The sequence below is a fragment of the Dromiciops gliroides genome, chromosome 3 (genome assembly GCF_019393635.1).
Source record: "Dromiciops gliroides isolate mDroGli1 chromosome 3, mDroGli1.pri, whole genome shotgun sequence".
In the NCBI taxonomy this organism is placed as follows: domain Eukaryota; kingdom Metazoa; phylum Chordata; class Mammalia; order Microbiotheria; family Microbiotheriidae; genus Dromiciops; species Dromiciops gliroides.
Window position 1 is genome coordinate 617,025,226 of NC_057863.1, and position 24,157 is coordinate 617,049,382.

Here is a 24,157-nt window from a genome sequence, read left to right on the forward strand (position 1 = left end):
TACGCAGAAGTCAATCAAGGCCCACAGGTTACCTGACTTTCCCAAGGTCACCCAAGCAGGATTTGAACACAGGCCCTCAGACTAGAAAACCAGTACTCTGTCCACTGTATTCCACTGTCTGCTCAATGTGGTTCTTATTTCCATTTTACAGGTGGTGACTGTGGCTCTCATAGTGTGGAAAGGGCACTAGGTTTGGGGTAAAAAAAAAAAAACAAAAAACCTGGCTTCATTCATTCATTCATTCACTCACTCACTCATTCACTCAATGAACATTTATTAAGTGCTTACTACAGGCCAGAAGCTAAGGATACAGAAATATAAGGGAAGCAGGCTTTGTCTACACACTATTGAAGGAAACAACACATGCACAGAGAAATAAACCCAAATTACATACAAACAGAAGGGATCAAATGAGGGCTAGACCAGTTCCTGGGGTGCCTTGGGCAGACCACTCCACTGAGTGTCCTTTCCCCCACTTGTAAATTTAAAGCCAACTTTTTATAAAAGCTGGATTTGGGGTCAGAAAGACCTCTGATCTCTGCCATCTCTGTGACCCTAAGCAAGATATTCAACCTCTTGGTTCCCCCATAAAAGTCTCTAAGATGAGAATTGGAGATGAGTGTCAATTTGCACTGGTGGAGGGAATTCATCATTGGGCATGTCCTCTACTTGGGAAATCACAGGCTCCAGTTTAAAAAAAAAAAAAGATGAGGGGATAGAACAGATGATGTCTAAGATGCCTCCCTGATTCTGGAGTCAGAGGACCCAGGTTCAAATTCTGCCTTTGATACAACCTATGTGGTCTTCAGCAAGTGCATTCATTTCTCTGGACCTCAGTTTCCCTACCTGTAAAATGAAGTAGTTGGGACTAAATGGCATCTAGGTGCCTCCCTCTAATTCTATGATGCTCTATGACTTCCCAAGGGAATCCATTCCACTTTCTGGACAACTGTAATTGTCAGGTGGCACCATAGTGCACAGAGAGCATGCCTTCCTAAGTTCAAATCCAGCCTCAGACACTTACTAGCTGTGTGACCCTGGGCAAGTCACTTCACCCTGTTTGCCTCAGTTACTCATCTGTCTAATGAGCTGAGAAGGAAATAGCAAACCCTTCTGTATCTTTGCCAAGAAAACCCCAAATGGGGTCAACATGAATTACTCTGTCCAAGACTTTACTTTTGCAATTCTTCCTCCACAAACTTGTACAGGCCATTCCTCATGGCTGTGTAATGATTGGAATGATGCCACCTGCGGAGACTTACTGTAGGAAAGCTCCAACATGAGGAGAGGGCCTCTGAGGGCAGGACCATGAGGCTTTTCTTTGGTGTGAGGAAGTGACGTTGGCTGGTGGGAGGAAGAAGAGGGAGGGCTGGCACTCTGACTCATGCTCTTTTCTGAGGACTCTGGTGGAGAAGGGAGCAAGAAATGCGCTCTCCCTTTAATAGATAGAGGAATCTAGGCCTTTCTCTTCTGTTTACCAAATTCTTATTCTCCTTAATAATGCTTAAAAGTCTAACTCTTACAAAGCTTATAATTTATTGGCGACCACTCATTAGAGATTTAGACAGTATAGCTAGAATTTTAGCCCCTACAGCTGTTATGCCATCACACCTGAGGTTTGCCTCTGAGAATCCTCTAGCTTGGGTGCCACCTCCACCAGGAAGCCCTTCTTGGTTGACCCACCCAGAGAGTCCTTTCTCCTTTATTTTCCCCCTGGAATCATTCTATCTGTATCCATAGCATATCCCACCAGGAATTGGGGGCCACCAGAACAGGGATTGGCTCACGATTGCCTTTGTAATCCACTCCCTAGCATGATACCAACATGGCTGAGGGGTTTAATAAACATCAACACAGCTGAAGAGATGGCTCCTGATCCCGTGGGACACAGGCTCCGACTCCCGTGGGACACGGGTGACCTCCATGATGCTCCAAACCAGCCATATTCTCTCATTGGTGATTAAAGGTTTAACTTGTCAGGATGACCTGGTAGGTGGGGGGCAGGGAGGGCAGATGTGGGAGAGGTAAAGATGTGGGCCATGGAATGGAGACAAGCTCACTGGTCTGCACTGAGCCCCACTCCACGGACCTAAGCAGCCAGCCAGAGGGCTCAATAAATGCATGGTTGATGAATTCAACTCATTGGTTCCCCACACCCTATTTTCTGAAGCTTGGAATCAGCACCTTAAAAATCTGAGACATAAAAGAACTAGGTGTCACATGGATAGAGCAGCAGGTCTGGAGTTGGGAAGATCTGCGTTCAAAACTAGCTTCATAGACTTACCAGCTGTGTGACCCTGGGAAAGTCACTTAACCTCTGTTGGCCTCAGTCTTCTCATCTGTAAAATGGGGCACAGGGATAATCATAGCACCCACCTCCCAGGGTTATTGTGAGAATGAAACGAGATAATATTTGTAAAGCGTCTAGCACAGAGTCTGGCGCATAGTCCATGATATATAAATATTAGCTAATATCATCATCACTGGGAGAAAGGGACCAACCAGTGAAGCATCAGAAAGAGATAAATAGGATGAATGGATCCAGGCCCTGAGACATACACACTCAAACCTTTACCACCAGGCAGCAGCTCAGGGAAATACGAGAACCCTCCTCAGAAAGAGAAGGAGGAATGTGGTATTCCATGTGAACAAGGAGGGGGGTTGGGCTACACGGTCTCTAAGTCCCTCCCAGGGCAACTGTTCTCCAACCACTAACACTGTGCATTGGAAAAGCAATTCGACAAGCTCTTACTGAGCGCTGAACATGGGCCAGGCTCCAGGCTCGAGACTGGAGATGCAACAATAAATAAAACATTTCCTGCCCTCAATAGGCTTACCTTCTACTGGAGAAACACAAAATAAACATAGATAAGTTAAAGGCAGAAAATGATGGGCTTCCAAGCTCTGTTGTAACGTCCTTCTCAATTGTGACATCCCGTGTTCTAAGATTTTCCCCAGCTCTCACACTGTGTTCTCAAGGCCCTCCCAGCTCTGACATCCTGGGTTCTCAGGGCCCTCCCAGCTCTGATATCCTGGGTTCTAAGGGCCCTCCCAGCCCTGACATCCTGTGTTCTAAGGGCCCTCCCAGTTCTGATATCCTGGGTTCTAAGGGCCTTCCCAGCCCTGACATCCTGTGTTCTAAGGGCCCTCCCAGTTCTGACATCCTGGGTTCTAAGGGCCCTCCCAGCCCTGACATCCTGTGTTCTAAGGGCCCTCCCAGCTCTGGCATTCTTTGTTCTATGGCCCCTCCCAGCTCTGACATCCTGTGTTCTAAGGGCCCTCCCAGCTCTGACATTCTGTGTTCTATGGCCCCTCCCAGCTCTGACATCCTGTGTTCTAAGGGCCCTCCCAGCTCTGACATCCTGTGTTCTAAGGGCCCTCCCAGCTCTGACACTCAACTTTCCAATTCTAAAGAATGCAATCTGACTTCTATCTCCAGTTCTCCACAGCAGGGGGGGATGGATGGATGAGTGCCATTAGTGAAGTCTTTCTAACAATAAGGAAGTTGGAGACACTGATTTGAGAAGAAAATGTCCTGCTTCCTCACAATATAGGCGGGGAATAGTGAGATGAATTTCTTCTTCAGGCCACCTGGGTGCATCCACAGGGACCAGGCCAAGGGGCAAAAGCAGGCCAGAGGCACAGGGCCCTGCTGCCCCACCCCCCTCCTATTGCCTCGTCAGAAATGGTGGGTGGTGAGGACAGACAACCGGGTGGGCGAGCGTCCTTGCCAGCCTGGGCCCTATTCCGCTTTCTTAAGATGCAGGCGTCATCTCAGCCCGCTTCCCCCCTCCAGCGATCAGAGAAAATGAACTCCACAAAGACTGGATTAGACATTGAAGGTGGCCATCTAGATAATGAAGGTGGAGGCTGCTGTGTTGACACAGGCCCTGGGAGCGTGACTTTACTCCTTTGACAGCCCTTGCCACACCCCCTCCAAGAGGATCGAGGTGCTGAGCCACTGGGGTGGCGATGACCGTGCAGGATGTCTGCAGCATCAGCAGAGCAGCAGACAGGCAGCGGCAAGAGGGGAGGGCTGCACATGCGGCATCAGGAGAGATATGGCCTACAGACTGACCTGGGCCATGCCCGGAGTTCTGCTTGCCCCTCTAACTAGGGCCAAGCAAAGTCATTCTCCAAAGCCTCCTCAGAGGATGTAATGGTCTCAGTCCCCCAAAGACTAGGAGAGAAGTACATGAGCCCTGGAAGACTCAAACTGGAAAGGGCTAGAGTAAGGGAGAGAGAAAAGGGAATAAGCATTTATTAAGCACCGACTATGTGCACTATGCAAACATTATCTCAATTGATCTTCACAACAACCCTGGGAAGTAGTTGCTATTATTATCCCCATTTTACAAACTTAAGCAGCAAATATTAAGTGGCTTCAGGATGAGGGCAGTAAGGTTAGCTCAGAAAATCCTAAGGCAACAAGGTGAGAGAGCCAATCCTTTGGAATATGAACCACACAAGCTTGGGAGAAGTTAAAGGAAGCTGTTCTTCCTACTTAAACTATTCATGGATTAGCCCAAGGGATGACCCAGGGTGGGGAGAGAAACAGATCCAAAGATTTTGGATAAATGTATGAACAATCGAATCCTCTATGACTAAGGAGAGAGATGTGGAGAGGCCGGTCCTGTAAGAGAAGGCTCAGAATGGCCAACCAGGCCCTCTCCATTCTCCCTCTACCTCCCCCATACCCTCTTCACCAACACAGCCCTCAGAGCCTTTGATTAATGAAGAGTTCTCCTCAGAGCAGCCCTGTGGGTTTAGGATAAGGGCCCTTAGCCCCATTTTCCAGACGAGGAAAGCAAGGTCCTGAACTTGCCTTGTCCAGGGGCACGCGCCTACCCCAGATCCAAGAATGGGAGAGGCCAAAGGGACCGTAGAGATCAATCCAACTCCCTCATTTAATAAGTGAGGAAATCAAGGTCCAGCGAGGGAGAGCATCGGTCTTGAACTGGTGCCTTCTGCCCTGGTCAGCCCCCATCTGGAGAATTCATCCTGGACCCCCCAAAAGGAGCCGGATGATGACCAGGAGAAAGCAAGTGGGATGCAGAAGGCTGGATGAAGAGGCATTTCAACCTAATGAAAAGACTTGAGGGGGAGCTTGAGAAAGGCATCTTGGGTATTTGGAGGACCCTCCATAGAATAGGAATAGGATTTCTCCTTCCTCTGGCCCCAGAGAACAGATTAGAATCGAGGGAGAAAAGAGCGCTGACCAAAAATGGGAGGACTGTGCCGTGAAGGAGGATGGATGAGTGTTTGGCCCATGTTATACACAGCAGGAGCATCCTCTAGTGCGGGCCACATGCCCTTCCGGGAATACTTTGCACTAGGGGACCACTGAAGCCCCTTCCAACTCTCAAATTTGTATGATGCCGTGACTCCTAATAATAGCTATCTAGCACTCCTGCAGTATTTTTAAGGTTCACAAAGTGCTTTACAAATGCCATCTCATTTAGTCCTCAGGAGGTAAAGGTTGTAATTATTTATCCCCATTCTACAGATGAGGAAACTGAGAGAAGGTTATGGGTTACATACCTCCTAAGTGTCTGGGGCAAGATTTGAACTCAGGACTTCCTGACTCTATTCTCTGGATTGCTGACAGAGAGAGCTCTTCCTATACTGTTTGCCTATTTGTCCAGTAGTGAGACTGCAGATAAACGTCCTGATCCTGTACTCTCTCTCTCTCTCTCTCTCTCTCCTCTCTCTCCTCTCTCTCTCCTCTCTCTCAATCTGTGTCTCTGTCTCTGTCTCTCTGTCTCTCTCTCTCTGTCTCTCTGTCTCTGTCTCTGTCTCTCTGTGTCTCTCTCTCTCTCTCTCTCACACACACACATGTATGCACACATTATCACAATGGACACAGAGCCCCAAAAGCTCCTGCTAGCTCCCCCTGCAGTGGAGAGAGCTAAAAGGGGGAAAGCCAGTGCACAAGGTAGCGAGGATGGCCCAGGCTGTCATTAGCAACCATTTCCAGAGTCTCCGTTGCTGTCGATTGGGCCCCATTTCTATTCCATTCCAAACTGCAGGAGCGACTCTTTATTAAATATGGATAGCATTCACCTTGTTACAGTACAGAATGGAAAAATGATTGTGTGTGTCGAAAGCTCGCTGCCTGCATCTCACTGGGCCCTGAAACTTTTCCATTTTGCTGGACTGCTGTGGGCTTGAGCTTCCACTGCTCCAGCCCCGCTCCCTCCCCCACCTCCATCCCTCCCTCCCTCCATGGTGCTCCAGCATGGTGTAAAATGCAGGTGAAAGGCCATATTGATCCCCTTTTAAGAGCCTTGAGCACAGAACTAATCTTAAATCATCACAGCCACAAGCTAGAGGCTGCTGTGCACTCTGGCCCTGGGCAGGCAGGCGGGAGACTGGCTGTGTGGGCCCCAGGCCAGGCAGGACAGAAGCGGGGAGGAGAAAAGAGAGAATGGGGGAGGTCAGAGCGGAATGGGACACCTGCCTGGGTTGATCCTTCCCTTCTACATCCTCCAAGGAGAGGGGGGAACCTTAGGATTTCCGGGCTTGAAAGACTAAGTTAGAGGGAAGGCAAGGCGCTGTCCATCACTTCCTTCCCCAGGAAGACTGGGTTTAGAGAGCCCTCACTGCAGTGTCCTTAGGCCTGGTGGGTGGGGCGAGACTTAGGGGAGCTGAATGCTCCCTTATGACTCAGCAGCAAGGACCAGATCAGATGTGGAGAAGGGCTCCTGGTCCTAAAGGGTAAACATGCACAGAGCAACAAGAAGCCTGTAGGATCCTAAAGATATGGCATGGGAGAACACTGTGCTGGGCAGCCCAGGACTGCCAGGATCCTGTACCTGATAAGCCTGACTCTTTGGATGTGCTCAGGCCAGTCATCTTCTCTCTCAGAGTCTCAGGTGCACCATATAAAATGTGGGGATTGCACTGGATGACCTGCAAGGTCTGGCTGGATTTAAATATACAATCTGTCCAGCTCTGACATTCTATAGTATCCCAACCCTGGAAATGCTGCCGGCTCTGACAATCTGTGTTCTAAGGGCCTTCCCAGCTCTGACAGATATCCGGTATTCTAAGGGCCCTCCCAGCCCTGACAACCTGTGTTCTAAGGACCCTCCCAGCCCTGACATCCTGTGTTCTAAGGGCCCTCCCAGCTCTGACATCCTGTGTTCTCAAGGTCCTCCCAGTCCTGACATCCTGTGTTCTAAGGGGCCTCCCAGCTCTGGCATTCTCTGCTCCAAAAAATCCTTTCCACATTCCTGATATTTTTTAGTTCTAATGGGAGTCTCCCTTGGAGAGCCAAAATCCCAAGATTCTAGAAGTCAAAGTTGAAGAAGCTGTGTCAAATGCAGATGATCCCTAGAACATCCAAAGATGGAAAGCCAACACCTCCTTTGCTCACCTACCAAGCCAGGACAGGAAGGAGAAGAGAGAGAGAGAGAGAGAACCAATGATGTCTACTGCTAATATTGGCTCTCAGTTTCTGGGAGCTAGAGGAGGAGAAGGAGGGTTAGGGGCAAGATGATAGAAATCCTCCCTGAGCTCTGCTCTGGAACATAGAAATAACAAGGAAGCAAGTCTGCAATCCTGTTCGAGGGGATGAGCGGCAAGGGTGCAGGAAGCTCAGACGCTTACTCTTGAGAGGCAACATGATATCACACGAAAAGTGTGTACTGGGAAACAGAGGACCTGAGTTCAAATCTCAGCTCTGCTCCCTCCATGACCTTAGGCAAGTCACTTCTCTTCTCTGGTATCCTTACCTACGAAAGGGGAAAGGGAGCTAGCTGGGAGGGAGAGAAAATTACATGATCTTTTCCTGTTATCCAAGAAGCCTCTCAACCTTCCTATCTCTGTCACCCCTGCTGCGGCCCCTACTGCTCAGAGATGTCCTGACAACACCAATGGGATCCTACCAGCCCATAAATCCTTCTAGAGCATCTTAGGAGACATGGGCAGGGCAACTGCCCAAGCAGCCCCTGACAAGACCCCACACCTCCTGGATAGCTGTGAGCTCTAGCAATGGAGGAAGGTGGCCCGGTGCCCTCCATCAGAGGGGCCTCTTCCTCCCAGACAAACACCAGAAAGGGACTAGTCTGGCCAGGCTTGAGAAGCCTGAGGACAATCAAGGAGGCCTTGACGGATGGGACAGGGTATGCTCAAGGGGGTTCTGCTTTACTCTCTCCTCCCTTTTTGGAAAAAGTCGCAGAAAGTGATTAAAAGATTTATGGGATTTTCCCAGAACAATAAGTTCTCTCCCTTGCCAAATTTTCCTGGAGCAGTCCCTGACCGAGCTCCGTGTGAGATCCCTACCCTGTATTAGACTTAACTGTGAATGTGTCTTATCCAACAGGAGGTTCTAAGGGCCTGGGGGAGCCTCTGTCTTTTCTCCCCTAAGCTGAGGCGCACGGCTGGCTGACGGACCACAATACCTGGCGCACAATAGGCAGTTAATAAATGCTGCTGCACAAAGATTCTAGTCCTACCTCAGCTTACAGAGTGAAATACAAACAGCAGAGCCCAGGGCCACTAGTTCCAAACCCAAAACGCTTCCAAAGTAGAATGGCTGAAATGAAGCTAGAACCCAAGGATTCCAGATTCACTAAGCAGTGATTGTGTGCCTAGCCCATGTAAGGCCTAAGCTGCTGGGGAAGGAGACACAAAAATAAATTATGATACGGCCAGTGCTTGCTGACTAGGAGATGAACAAAAGTGAGCTCAAAGAAGGGCTAGAGTTTAGGAACCAGGAAAGAGTAGATGAAGTCGGGGACAGGGGCCGATACCTGAGTCTGCAAAGTAGTGGCATCCAGCACAGTGACCTGGTGCCCACAACTGGCCCAAACAGCATCCTCCAGGCTCAGTAGGGTACGGATGGGCCCTGGGCCCACAGGCAAGCAGGTTGGCGGGCTCTCCATCTCCCATAGGCCCCCTAGGGGAAAAAAGATTATGAGATTATAAAATGGCAGGACTGAGACTTTAGGACAGAAAATGTTGGAGATAGAAGAGTCTTTAAGATGTAGAAAGTCAGAGCTAGGAGGACCTTGGAACATAGAATGTCAGAGGTGGGAGGACCTCAGAACATAGAATGTCAGAGCTGGGAGGACCTTGGAACACAGAATGTCAGAGCTGGAAGGACCTTGGAACATAGAATGTCAGAGCTGAGAGGACCTTGGAACACAGAATGTCAGAGCTGGGAGGACCCTTAGAACACAGGATGTCAGAGCTGGGAAGGACCTTAGCACACATAATGTCAGAGCTGGGAAGGACCTTAGGACATAGGATGTAAGAGCTGGGAGGGCCCTTAGAACACAGGATGTCAGGTCAGGGAGGGCTCTTAGAACAGTAGATGTTAGAACTTGGAGGGCCCTTAGAACCCAGGATGTCAGAATTGGGAGGACCTTTAGAACACAGAATGTCAGAGCTAGGAAGTGTCTTAGAACATAGAATATCAGGTCTGGGACTGACCTTTGAGTATGTAGTCTGACCCTCCCATTTTAGAGAAGATAAAACTGAGGCTCTGAGAGGTGATATAATTAGTATCAGTTTACATACAGAACTAGTAACAGGGTCCAGAAGGTGAATTCCAACGCTTTGCTCCCCCTGTCCTGCAGGTCTAGCACCAGCCAGGCTTGGCCTCCCCATTTCAGAGGGGAAGGAAGCTTGTAGAGGGAATACAAGCCGATCCCAAGGGAGGCATGAACAGTAAACAAGGTGCTGCAATGAGACGCTGAGAAACGATGCTGAAGAGCCCATGGAGTTCTAAGGGTTGGCCCTGCCCTCTAGTGGTAGGAGAGAAATATTGCTTTATTGTAAAAAACCAAGGAACTTGAGAGGTGGGGCGGGGATCTGAGCATCACAGATTCAGAACCAGAAGACCAGAGACCACATCTGTCCCTCCACCTTCTCCCCCTCACCCCTACCCCAATGTACAGATGAAGAACCTGAGTCCCAGGCAGCTACAGCCTCTTGTCCCTTCAGCACCCAAGTAGTGGAATCAGAACCCGAACCCAGGACTTCTGACTCAATCTAGTGTTTTCTCCTGTATAAATGAGGGTTCTGGGTGGAATGAAGAGAACGCTTGGCTGGGGAGATTTAGGAGACCTAAGTCCTAGCCTCCCCTCTGCCTGCATCTTGCTGCCAGTGTCAACTAACCTTGCCTCAATTTCCTCTTCTGTAAAATGAGGGAAATATATCAGGCCACCTCGAAGGTGCCTTCCAGCTCCAAGTAGTATCTTCCTAAGCACTAAGAGGGTCCTTGGAGATCACAATGAATTCATGGTCTCATTTTAGGGAAGAGAAAAGAGTGAGCTGTCCATTTCTACAAGTGGTGGATGGGAGAGCAGGGACCCAGTACCCTTGTCTCAAAATCCTGTGTGCTTTCCACTACATCTTTGAACGAGGGGAGGGGGTGTTGGGAGAGAGGGGAGATGCTTCATTGTTCTCCAAATCAAGTTGGTTCTCTGAGAGTTTGAGGAGAGAGAAGGGGGCAGAGCCCTGGGCTTTCAGTCCTGATGGGTGGGGGAGAAGTAGGCATGAAGGACCCTGTCCTGAAGCAGGGCCTTCTGGGAAAAGTCAGGTCAGCTCTGGGGAGAGCATCCCCTGTCTGTTAGAAAGAAAACCCACTGGGGGCAGTTGGTGGTGCAGTGGATAAAGCACCAGCCCTGGATTCAGGAGGACCTGAGTTCAAATGTGACCTCAGACACAACACTTGCTAGCTGTGTGACCCTGAGCAAGTCACTTAACCCTCATTGCTCCACAAAACAAACAAACAAACAAACAAGCAAAAAAAAAAAAAACAGAAAGAAACCCACTCACTGCTTCAGCTCTGGCTGCTGTAATAATAAGCTCAAGCAAGGGCTCAGGCCCCTTCCTTATGAGCCTTGAATGCCGCTATGGGAGGGGGATCCCTGGCCACAGTGAAAAGGAAGTTGCTGTTAGTGTCCCTTCCCTTCAAAAGGACCCGTTTCCCCTTCTGTAAAATGAGAGGGTTGGACTCAAGGGCCTTCAAAGTCCTTTCCAGTTCTAAAAACTAGTCCCTATTCCCATAGGGGCTGATTTTACAAAGGAGGAGACTAAGGCTCAGAGGGACAAAGCCACAATTTGATCTCAGGCCTTCTGGCTGGAAATCCCATTTTCTTTCCATTACATTTGCTGCCCACTGTTGTGGGTTGGTTGTTTTTTTTTTGGGGGGGGGGTCTTTCTTTGTATCCCTAGCACTTAGTATAGTGCCGGCACACAGCAGGTGCTTAATAAATGCTTAGTGACTTCAAGAAGGGGTGGCCAAGGGGCATCAGAACCGCACCTATTCAGGGCACACTGGCAGGACAGGCCCATCTCTGGGTCACCTCACTGCCCCTCGAACACCGGTTCTCAGACAGCGCAACAGCTCATCCATCTAGCTGCCACAGCCCAGCCTGTCATCAGCCCAGCACCGCCGGATGAAGGGAGATGAAGGTCCTGTCTCAGGAAAGGCACCTTCATTTGGGCAGCAGGAGCTCCTCCTCCCACAGCCAGGCAGACCGAGAGGGTCCCACCCCCATCTGAGGGAAGGAGGCCAAGCGTGCTCAGCCTCCCTAAGCAGGGGCAGCAGGAAAGCACCCAGTGCTGGGTGCAGAATAAGATTGGGCAGTCCCATCCCTGTTGGGAGCCCAGCTTTTAGTCCCAGTTTCACTATTATCCACACGTGGGACCTTAAGAAAATCCTGTCAGCTCATTACATCTCAGTTTCCTGATTCCGGGAAATAAGCAATTGGGATAGATGATTAGGGAGGCCCGTGCCATCTCTAGAGTCTTATGTTCTAAGCTCCTTCCTGACTCTGACATTTTTTTGTTCTAAGGACCATTCTATATTAAATATTAGATGTTCTAAGATCTAAGATGTTATGATATTAGATGTTCTAAGATCAATTCCAGATCTTACATTCTATGTTCTCAGGTTCCTCCCCAGTCTGACATTCTGTGTTGTTAGGACCCTCCCAGCCCTGACATTCTGTGTTCTAAAGGGCTCTCCCAGCTCTGACATTCTATGTTCTAAAGGATCTCCCAGCTCTCAAACTCTGTGTTCTAAGGTTCCTCCCTGCTCTAACATTCTGTGTTCTAAGGCCCTGACAGCTCTGACATCTTGTGTTCTAAAGGCTCTGACATTCTGTAGTTCTGTGATTGTACATGTGAATGAGATTATCTCTGGAATGTATGGAATGCTGATTTTAATCACTGACTTAAACAAAAAGCTCCCAGGGTCCAGAAGGCTGATTAAATGAGGTTAAGACATTTTCAAGCCACTAAGTTATTGGATGGATGGATGGACGGATAAATAAATGTGTGTATTCCCTTCCTTCCTGCATTTACCATGGTAAAGTTTTACTCTCTCTCTCAACCAGCATAAGTGCAGACTGATTCCCGCAAAGAAATCAGCACATGTACCAGGAAGGCCACGCCACCTCATTACAGAATCTCAAATTTAGAAAGAAGCTCTTAGAGCACCTGACCTGACCTCTTCCTGAAGCAGCAAAGCCACAAAATGTAAAAACAGAAAAACTTGTCTTCCTCAAGGTAAACATGTTTTCTTGTCTCCAAGTCCCAGTTTCTTTTAAGTGGAGAGTTTAGTTGATATTTAAGGCCTTTCACGGTTCCAATATTCTATATTTTAAGTTCTCTCCCAGTTCTGACACTCTACACTCCCACTCTGACATTCTACATTCTAAGGCTGCCAACCCTAGACATTCTATGTTCTAAGGGCCCTCCCAGCTCTGACATCCTGTGTTCTAAGGACCCTCCAACCCTAGACATTCTACATTCTAAGGGCCATCCCAGTTCTGACAACCTGTGCTCTAAGTTCCCTCACAGCTCTGACATTTTCTGTTCTAAGGCCCCTACAACCCCTGACATTCTATGTACTAGGGGCCCTCCCAGCTCTGACATCCTTGTTCTAAGGGCCCTCTCAGCTCTGACATTAGATATTCTAAGGCCTATTCAACCTCTGACATTACACATTGCAAGGTCCTTTCCAGCTCTGACATCCTCTAAGGCCTTTTTCAGTTCAGATTCTCTACAAGTCGTCCTCAGGAGGAAAGAGACAAGGAATGCAAAGATTGGCCGCCAGTTCTGGACCACAACAAAGGCGATCTCTCCCAGTAAGAAGATGGGAGGGGAGGAGGGCCTCACTCCCAAGAGCCCACAATAGACACTCTGACCTCACTCCCTATAGCCTCTCCTCCCCAGCCAGCCCAGAGCTTCCACCCATAGACCCTTGCTTCCCCAGCCTGTGACCCTTTCAGTACCAAATGATAAGGGTCAGGCAATAGAGGCTACAAAAGACAAAAAGTCAGGGCCAGAGATAGAGAAAAAAGACACAGTTTCCATTGGGCTAAGTCCAATAAGGAGGTGAGGGTGGTCTAGGAACAGAAAAGTTAGAGAATTAGTCTGGATCTCCAAGGATCTAAGCAGAAATTTACATTCACACGCACGCTCTGTCTGATGGTGAGAGGGTTTTTTTTTTTCCCTCCCTCTTCCCCCTTTAATTAAAAACTATAAATGCCTTATCAAAAGCTAATTAAAAATACCAACATACTGCCAAGTGGCACCAAAAAAAGCTCAGTACAAATATCCGTTTATAACCCTGCAACAGGCTGGGATGACACAGCAATTAGAGCTGCAGTGGAGAGGAAAGGGAAGGCAACAGGATCTATGGCCATCGTCCTCCCCACCGAAGGATTGATCATCCTCCAGGCCCAGGCACCACTCTCCCGTGCTGGGCTCCGTCCCGGCCACTCACTGCTGGCTAATGAGAGCCGCAGGGACAGCCCGATGCCCACCACGGTGATCCCTAGCAGGGCATCCCTGACGGCTGGTCAGCTTGCTCGGGCCCAGTGACAGGGAGCTCAGTACTGCCAAAGGCCATCCTCAGTACTGCCATCCTCCAATGGCTTTGGTTTAGAGTCCCTCCCAAGCTTGAGTCAGAAATCTCCCTTCCTGTGCCTGGGACAGAGACCTAAAGAAATACAGAATCCTGAGGACAGGAGACCCTGAGGAGCTTCTACACTGGGTCAGCATCTGGCAGGGGCATTTCAGCCTTCCAGCCCTGCTTCCCCTTCCAGCCCCAACAGCTCTGGGTATAATGTCACACGGAAGAAGCCGGGGGTTCTGAGAAGGGGCCTTGGCAATGATCCTATCCCTGCCTCCACTGAAACGCAACTGTCTTCTATAGCACCAAACTCCGGACAACTGAACATCTTATGTCAGAGTTAGAAGAATCCTTGAAACTCATAATGTCAGAGCTGGGAGGGCCCTTAGGACATAGAATGTCAGGGGTTGGAGGGGCCTTAGAACAGAAAATGTCAGAGTTGGGAGGGAACTTAGAAGATAGAATGTCTGAGGCAGCTAGGTGGTACAGCAGATAGAGCACCAGCCCTGGATTCAGGAGGACCTGAGTTCAAATCTGGCCTCAGACATTTGACACAACTAGCCTGTGTGACCTTGGGCAAGTCACTTAACCCCAATTGCCTCACACACACACACACACACACACACAAAAACAACAAACCACAGAATGTCAGAGTTGGGAGGGCCCTTAGAACACAGGATGTCAGAGCTGGGAGGGCCCTTAGAACACAGGATGTCAGAGCTGGGAGGAATTTCAAACTGGCCACCCCACCATGTGGCCATCCCCCATACCTGGGATACATGCCCTCTTCACCTCCATCTCTCAGAACCCCTTGTTTCCATCAAAGCTCAGCCAAAGGGCCACCCCCCACAGGAAGGCTCTTGTGATCCCACCGTTTAATATTGCCCTTCCCTCAGAAATCACTTTGTCCATATGTGTGTTTACTTCCTTTTTTGCATGTTGTTCCCTCCCCTCATTGGAATATGAGGGGCTGAGGGGCTCTGACCATTTCATCATTTGCTTTGCCCAGCACAGTAACTGGCACACAGTAGGCATTTAATAAATGCTTGTGGGGGCAGCTAGGTGGCACAGTGGATAAAGCACCGGCCCTGGATTCAGGAGGACCTGAGTTCAAATCTGGCCTCAGACACTTGACACTTACTAGCCATGTGACCCTGGGCAAGTCACTTAACCCTCATTGCCCCTCAAAAAAATATATATAAATGCTTGTGACATTGGCAAGGAATGAAATGGGACTGAACTAAACTGCACAGAATGGAATGACTTAGAGCTAGCCAGGTAACCAGGCCACCCAAGTGTCTACAAGCCCCTCCCTCTCCCCAATCCATCCATCATCCTTACCGCTACTCTGCGGGTAGGCTGCGATGGTCCCATCCTGCAGGCCAGCAAAGAGGTAGTGGGGGCTGTAGCAGAGGCAAAGCACAGGCTGCAAACCCGGGCTCTTGCAGGTGACCAAGCACTGGGTCCCTGTGTCCACACTGCCGTACACAAGGATGCTGGGGAAGGACAAAGGAGGAGACTCAGCTTTGACCCGCCTTTTCCCATAAACCATGACCTAAAAAGCATGATCTCTTCGGTGTCACAGACCCTTTTGGCCGTGTCCGATGAAGCCTATGGAGAGCCCTTCTCAGAAGAAGGTTTTTTAAGTGTATAAAATAAAACATAGAGGATCACAAAGGAAACCAATTATATTGAAATAAAGATGTCATTTTTTCCCATCCAAGTTCACATATGACCAAAATCTGGACCCCAGGTTAAGACCCTGGGTCTGGGCAGATCTGATGCAGCTGTAGCATCATTTCTAGAACTTGAGGGCAGGAGGCTTAAGGTTGAGTCCCAGTTTTGCCACTTAGAAGCTGTAAAAATAAGCACCTTGGTTTCCTCATCTGTAAAAAAGAGATGATAGGGGGCAGCTAGGTGGCGCAGTGGATAAAGCACCAGCCCTGGATTCAGGAGGACCTGAGTTCAAATCCGGCCTCAGACACTTGGCACTTACTAGCTGTGTGACCCTGGGCAAGTCACTTAACCCCCATTGCCCCACCAAAAAAAAAACCAAACAAAACAAAAAGGAGATGATAATCCCTAGCCTGACTCACAGGACCATTTTCGAGTGAAGGTGATAATCATGAGAAGCAAAAGGAGACAGATGGACAGACAAAGAGACATGGACATATATACACAACCTTGAGAAAAGAGGACCCAAATCAACACCACCATGGCCCAAAAGGATGCATCAACACATGATCTCCAATCTCCAACCCTCTCTTTTACTTATCTGTCCAAAACACTTCTGACCCTGACCCTCAAGTCTCTTTCACATGGTCTCTTCGCCCATTAGAATGTAAGTATCTGGGGGCAGCTAGGTAGCGCAGTGGATAAAGCACCGGCCCTGGATTCGGGAGGACCTGAGTTCAAATCTGGCCTCAGACTCTTTACACACTTACTAGCTGTGTGACCCTGGGAAAGTCACTTAACCCCAATTGCCTCACCAAAAAAAAAAAAAAAGAAAGAAAAAAGAATGTAAGTTCCTGGAGAGCAGGGCCTGTCTTATTCACTTATATTTATAACCCCAAATCTTAGCACAATGTCAAGCACAGAGGAAGTAATTAATAAATGCTTTATCTTTCATTTATCCACTTATTCATTCAACTGATCGGCCATTAGAAGTGATCCTGAGGGGCAGCTAGGTGGCGTAGTGGATAAAGCACCGGCCCTGGATTCAGGAGGACCTGAGTTCAAATCCAGGCCTCAGACACTTGACACTTACTATCTGTGTGACCCTGGGCAAGTCACTTAACCCTCAATGCCTGGCAAAAAAAAAAAAAAAAGAAGTGATCCTGAGATCAGAAACTATGGAAGAAAGGAAGGAAGGAAGGAAGGAAGGAAGGAAGGAAGGAAGGAAGGAAGGAAGGAAGGAAGGAAGGAAGGAAGGAAGGAAGGAAGGAAGGAAGGAAGAAAGAAAGAAAGAAAGAAAGAAAGAAAGAAAGAAAGAAAGAAAGAAAGAAAGAAAGAAAGAAAGAAAGAAAGAAAGAAAGAAAGAAAGAAAGAAAGAAAGAAAGAAAGAAAGAAAGAAAGAAAGAAAGAAAGAGAAAGAAAAAGAAAGAAAAAGAAAGAAAGAAAGAAACTATGGAATGACCTCCCCTGGGCCTCTCACCTGCCGTCCTGAAGCCCAAGGCAGATGGTTGGATGTACCACAGATGAGGGGTCCGGAGCCGCCCTGCCTGATTCTTGGTCCTCATCCTCCTCATTCTTCTCTGGAATGTATTCCATGCAGAGCACTGGGGAGGCCACAGGGAACGACTTGACCATTCTAGGCGTGGGCCGGTTCAGTGAGAAGATCTCTACCTGGCCACCAGCACCGTCCTGCCCACCGGCAACCTGGAAGGCAGAGAGACAGAGGGATGCTGATCAGAGCCAGAGCCCAAGGGCAGATGGGGACAAAAACAGCTGATGTCCCCAAGTACAGCCTTCCCCAGTCTCCCTCCATGGACTCTGGGCTAGAAAAGGCAATAAATAGTAAACAATCTTCCTCTCAGTTCAAGAATTCAGTCTGGGGGCCACCAGGTGGCGCAGTGGATAAAGCACCAGCCCTGGATTCAGGAGGACCTGAGTTCAAATCCAGCCTCAGACACTTAACACTTACTAGCTGTGTGACCCTGGGCAAGTCACTTAACCCCAATTGCCTCACCAAAAAAAAAAAAAGAATTCAGTCTGAAGGGTCTTCTCAGAAGAGAGTTCAAATCCTTATATTTTTACTTATTGTGTAACTTTAGACCCATTACTTCTCCTCTCTGGGCCTCAGTTTCCTCCTCTGCAAAATGATCATGGAATCATAGATTAAGCTAGAAGGGACCTCGAAGATCTTCCTGTCCAGCCCCTTCATTTTACAGAAGAGGAAACTGAGGCACATATAAATTAGGTGTCTTGCCCAACATAATTCAAACTATTATCACTCAAAGCCAAGGGTATCTCTGAGGTCCCATCTAACTAGTGGCCCTAAAAGAGATCTGACCTTTCTCTAGAGCCACCATCAACAGGACATGAATTCTGAGTTAAATTTACAGCTGAAGGGGTGGGCTGGTCTAAGTCACTGACACTATCCCCCCTATCCCCACCATGACCAAGGACATGCATTTGTGAAGTGACTGCTTGAGTGACCTTAACCTCATTGCACCCATGATGCCTACAGAATTAATAGCTCAGGGCAACTAGGTGGCTCAGTGGATAGAGCACCAGCCCTGGATTCAGGAAGACCTGAGTTCAAATCCAGCCTCAGACCCTTGACCCTTACTAGCTGTGTGACCCTGGGTAAGTCACTTAACCCCAATTGCCTCAGCAAAAAAAAAAAAAAAATTAATAGCTCACCCTGCTCCCTTATACCTATCTTAGTCTTTTAGAGACAAAAACCAGTTTCTGGAAATACCAATTGGATCTAGGGACCAAATACTTCAATACTCCCACCGAGGGGACCCAGCCTTTCTTCCCTGTCCTGAGGTTAAAGGGAAACCTGCTATGTCCTGGACAAAGGTTAAAGGGTAGTACTTACCCAGAGGTAGCCCTGAGGGAGAGATGTGCTGACTGCAGAGAAGCCTAGGAGAGGGGACTGGACTGGACTGTGGATCAGGGACCTGAGCTGAGAGGAGAGAGACAACAAATAGTAGGAGATTAATTAATGCTTATTGAATGAATGAATGAATGAATGAATGAATGAATGAATGAATGAATGAATGCTGGAGATAGGTTGAGAATCCATGTTGCTGCAGATACCAGCATACAACAGGAGAACCTAGCTTTCAATTGGTCCTTCACCCCAGTGATTTAAAGATAAATCACCAGATCATTGACTTTCTTAGCCAAAAGGCCCTCATCGATCATCTAATTCAAACTACCCCCCCATTTTGCAGATGAGAAAAGTGAAACCCAAAGAGGGCAGATGAGAAATAAAATCATGTAGTAAATTATGAATAGAAAAATCAGGATTCTAGTCTCTGTTCTGCCATTAAATTTCACTGTGCTGCCTTAGGCAAGTGACTTACCCATTACAGAAGAAAAACATGTCTGCTTAGAATGAGAGGTAAAAATATGGGCAGATTCCCAGTGGCTTTGGAAATATATCTCTCTAAACAGAAATGTTTAGAATTTATTTTATTCAAATTAATAAAAATTATTTCTAGCTATCAGAATATAGAAATTTCTTCAACAGGGTCTACTTCCTCCTTTACAAAATATAGGGGTTAGACTAGAAGGTTTTCTAAAAGTTCCTCCCAGCTCTAACATTCTCTAATACAAGGTCACCCACCCTTTCTACCCCCCTCCCCCCTAGCTCTGACATCCTGTGTTCTAAGGGCCCTCCCATCTCTGACATCCTGTGTTCTAAGGGCCCTCCCAGCCCTGACATCCTTTGTTCTAGGGCCCTCCCAGCTCTGACATCCTGTATTCTAACGGCCCTCCCAGCTCTGAAATTATGGGTTCTAAGCCCCCTTCCCCCCTGCCCTAACATCCTGTGTTCTAAGGGCTCTCCCAGCTCTGACATCCTGGGTTCTAAGGTCCCTCCCAGCTCTGACATCCTGGGTTCTAAGGTCCCTTCCAGCTCTGACATTCTGTGTTCTAAGGCCCCTTCCAGCCCTGACATTGTGTAAGTTTATTACTTGTCCAAATTTTCTGTCATTAAAACCTATTTATTTTTTTTTAAGTCATTCGATTCACAGTAACAACCTGCCACTGCTGATAGAAACATCATGACTGTCTACCTGGGGACCACAGCATTTTCATTACCCATCATCACTAATAATCTCTCTAGCCTCTGCCCCCAGTGAGCAATTAAGATACAAGTTGGACAAAGCCTGGCTCTCAGTATCTGGCTGACTATCGGGAGAGCACTGTGCTACAGTACAGAAATGGACCTGGGCCTTTCACGACCCTCTGTGTATGAGATCTGCCCCTCTCTCCTGCAGAAAGGATGGTTTCCATCAAAGCCAATGCTGTCCTTCCCCAGGAAGGAGTCAGACACAGACATTTTAAGGATCCTTAGGTGTAATCCCGGCCAGGGCCCCTGTATTACTGTTAACTTCTCTTAGGGCATGTGCTGCCCTCTGCTGGTGTAAGGATGACAAAGACTGCACAGTTCTCCAATGCATGGTTTGAACTTTCCAACAAAAGGAGCAAATGTTTCGTATGTGATGGTACATGAAGACATCAGACATCATCCAAATCAACCCTTCCGTTTTCCAGAGGAGGAAACTGAGGCCAAGAGAAAAGGGAATTGCTTAAGGTCTCACACAGTTTAATAATAAAAACGCTGAGATTTGAACCCAGACCCTATCTCCAATTCCAGTGTTCTTTCCTTATGATCTAAAAGTCAAAGAAATCCTAGAGACACAAAAACAGACGAGGAAAGCCAGCTCTGCTCAGATGAACACTCACTCAACTCTCTCGCTTTCTTCTTCCCTTGTCAGCATATGTCACAATAAAGCCAGTTTGAGGAATACCAGCTCAGAGGTCTAGGCTCTCCCAGCTTTCAATTAGTTGCTTATAGGCAGCTTTAGGGTGTAGGAAGATCTTATGATTCCAAATGACTGGTCTTGTGACTTCCAGGACCATAACATTCTTTCCTAGACATGGGTCCTGACAAATGTGGTTTCCCCTTATTCTAATGTAAGAGTTGCTGAAGGGCAGGATCTGCCTCCCCTTTGTATCTGTATCTCTAATGCTTAGCACAGGGTGCTCAATAAATACTTCATTCATTAGGGCCTCTTTGCTTTCACAACTCAACTGCTCTGCCTCCCTACCTGTGCTAACATCCCATATTCAAAGACTTTACAACTCTGAAGGACCTACCAAAGCTTGTATTCTGGATGGGGTAGCCCTTGAGAACCCAGGATCAGCTCTCTGACCCCTTGGAGCATCACAAATCAAATTTAGTATAGAGTCTTACACTCGATGAGACCTTCATAAAGGTCGAATTGAGATGAAACTAAGGCATACCTCCCCAGCATTCCCTGAAGAAATCCACTCAGCCATTTGGTCTAATTAAATCCAACCCTGAGGCCAGATTCCCAGCAAAAGCTGCCATCTCCCAAACTCTATTCCCCTCCTCCTCCATAACTCATCTCCGTTATCTAAGGAGGATGGAAGGAATAGAAGAAGCCATAACCAGAAAGCCAACAATATTGCATCTGTTACTGGCAGTGATCGGATGAGGCCCTGACAATGTTTGGAAGACCTAATTCATTCTAATGATGGAAAGCTGATTGGGGCACATCTGTACCGGAAAGGAGTGATATGAGGAGGGAGGGAGTGATGACATCACAGAAAGTGAGGCAGGTGGGAAAGAGGGAGAGGGAGACACACAGAGAGAGAGAAAGAGAGACAGAGACAGAGAGAGAGTTATGGAGAGAGGGAGAGAGATGGAGAGAGAGAGAGGAAGGGAGGGAGGGAGGGAGGGAGAGAGGGGGGGGAGAGAGAGAGAGAGAGAGAGAAAGAGAGAGAGAGAGAGAGAGAGAGAGAGAGAGAGAGAGAAAGAGAGAGAGAGAGAGAGAGAGAGAGAGAGAGAGAGAGAGAGAGAGAGAGAGAGAGAGAGAGAGAGAGAGAGAGGAAGCTGGAACAACAATCAGGGAAGGGTGGATTTAGGAACAGCCGCTGGGGAATGTCCCTGAAAACATTAGTCAATGGTGCCCATATTCAATATTCCTGCAAGCACAGGCATGATCCCCCCCCCCCCCCCCCCCCCGACTCCCCACACGGTGACACAGCCCTCCCCAGGAGCAAAGCTATTCTCAGCCTGTATGTCTTTGTATTCCAGAAAGCTCCGAATGACTATGTAGTGTAGGCCTCCCCGGAGCAAAGGAGCAGATGGTCGACCCTCCCCCACCTCCCCCACCTGAGAGACAGTCTTCTCAGAGGACGGCATCCAGCCAAACCAAGTGTTAGAAAGGAGGTATCACAGAGACTCTTCGAGAGAGCCTCAAAGCCTTCAAATTCCCAACACCAAAGCATCATCGTGGGGCTGCTTTCTCCCCATACCCCTTGCCTCCAGAGGGACCCACAAATTCAAGGTTACCAAGGAACAGTGACTCAAGGAGGGTCCCAAACATAAAACCCTAGATTGAAAAAAATATCAGAAATCGAAGTGACAGCAATCAGGTGATCCAATTTACAGATTAAAAATTTTAAGACAAAAAACCTGAGGGAAGTCCATCCATGCTTGAAATAGGTAAAGCCCTCTAGGACATTTCCAGACAACTGGTCATCTAGCACTTAGCATAGTGCCTGGCACACAGTCAAGGTTTAATAAATGTTTATTGACTGATTGATTATTGATCCAGCCGGATCCTGGTGACCTCCCACCTGGATGACTCCCAGCTTTCTGAGGCGACCCCATTCATCTCTTGGACAGCACCAATGGTTTTCCTTAGACAGAATTGAAATCTGCTTCTCTGGGGCTCCAACACATGACTTGTGGTTCTGCCTTCTCACCTCTCAGGCCTGATAGAATAAAACTAATCCATCTTCCATCTGATAGTCCTTCAAGTACTTAAAGTCAGATGGAGTTTGAATGCAGATAGAAGCATACGATTTTCACTCTTTTTTGGTTTGTTTTGTTCCCCATGGTTTTTTCCTTTTGTTCTGTTTCTTCTTTCACAACATGACCAAGGTGGAAATATGTTTTACGTGATCACACATGCATAACCTATATCAGATTGTTTGCCATCTTGGGGAAGGGGGAGGGAAGGAAGGAAGCAAAATATGGAACTCAAAATCTTTCAAAAAATGAACATTGCAAATTGTCTTTATATGTATTTTTAAAGTAAAATAGTATTAATTTTTTAAAAAATTACTTAAAGTCAGCTATCTGTTAAAATGAACCAATCCTTGCTTTTTATGTCACAGTAGGGAAAGGTTAAAGTACTTCTATAGTTTTCTCAATCAATCAAATAAAAAAAATTTTTAAAGGATTGATTGAACGGGTCCCACTACCTGCATCAGGTATGCTAAGGGCTTCTAGTGTGGGTAGGAAAGTCCAAGAATGCAGGTTGCAGACGACCTCTGAGATCACCTGATAGAACTTCACATCTATTTCAGGAATCTTCCCATTAACCTCCCTAACGGGTCCTATCCAGGCCCTGAAGAGTTATTCCATAACACAACTTAACAGTTGGCATAGAACCATATCCATTATGGCCTCCAATTTCTTTTAAAATATTAAGACAAAAGGGGCAGCTAGGTGGCACAGTGGATAAAGCATCAGCTCTGGATTCAGGAGGACCTGAGTTCAAATCTGTGCTCAGACACTTTATACTAGCTGTGTGACCCTGGGCAAGTCACTTAACCCTCATTGCCCACCCCCCCAAAAAAAAATATTAAGACATACAATGGCCCTGGATTCAGAAGGACCTGAGTTCAAATCCAACCTCAAACACTTGACACTTACTAGCTATGTGACCTTGAACAAGTCACTTAACCCTCATTGTCCCACAAAAAATTAATTGATTGATTGATTTAAAAATATATAAAAATAAAATATTAAGACATAGTATTTCTTTTCATTCTTTAAAATTTTATTTTAAAATATTAAGATATAATATGTCTGTGTGCTAGTCTAAAGCCTTTATTTTCTCCTAAATGCAGGGCGAAAAAAAACCAAACCACTACCACTTTCCTCTGAATAGAAAACTTAATGCCAAGGATACAGTGTCCTAGTTGCAAATCCTTTGTTTCATCCTTATCAAAGATAATCAGTTCTTTCAACAGAAGACGATCCAACTCAGTTTTGCAGGGGATCTCCTAGAAAACTAAGAAACCTTTATCTTGTTTGTGGTAACCAAACGAGGAGTATTTTAAACGTCTTTGTTTGATTAAATTAAAAGAAGTATCTCTTGAGTATAGCTCTGACAGAGGTAAAAAACAAAAAAAAAAGAGCATCCCTTTATTAACAGAAGGAGAAGCCACTTAGTGTGGTCCAGGACTCGCTGAGGAAGGTGACTGTTCTGTTAAGCCCCGGACTTGACTTGGGTTTTCTGGGAAGATGGGCACCTCTAGGGAAGAGCCTCCTGACATCGACATTGCTATGGCTCCGCTTGGCAAGTCAAGCCCTAAAACTGGGTTTTGTGTTCTTGTCTGAATCTTTCTGTGGAATTTGCCTCTTGTTTCCTGAACAATATAAACTCTAATTAGAAGAGGCTCAGGCCAGAGCGAGGTTTTCCATTAGCACAGAAAACTGACCTTTCTTCTCCCCTTCTAAGAAACCATGCTTGGATAGGTAATTAATAAATTCATTTCTGG

General features: G+C 47.3%; 1 protein-coding gene across 7 annotated transcripts in view; it reads right to left on the reverse strand.

The window, feature by feature from the left end:
* ARHGEF10L (Rho guanine nucleotide exchange factor 10 like) overlaps positions 1 to 24,157 on the reverse strand; it is a 237,951-nt gene that overhangs the window by 33,027 nt on the left and 180,767 nt on the right. For all 7 annotated transcript variants that reach the window (XM_043997671.1, XM_043997670.1, XM_043997669.1 and 4 more), the window contains 4 exons: positions 18,423 to 18,509; positions 17,031 to 17,254; positions 15,218 to 15,372; positions 8,757 to 8,902 (listed from right to left, as the gene is read on the reverse strand). In XM_043997671.1, coding sequence (XP_043853606.1) covers positions 8,757 to 8,902; positions 15,218 to 15,372; positions 17,031 to 17,254; positions 18,423 to 18,509 — 612 coding nt within the window. The remainder of the gene's footprint in view (positions 1 to 8,756; positions 8,903 to 15,217; positions 15,373 to 17,030; positions 17,255 to 18,422; positions 18,510 to 24,157) is intronic.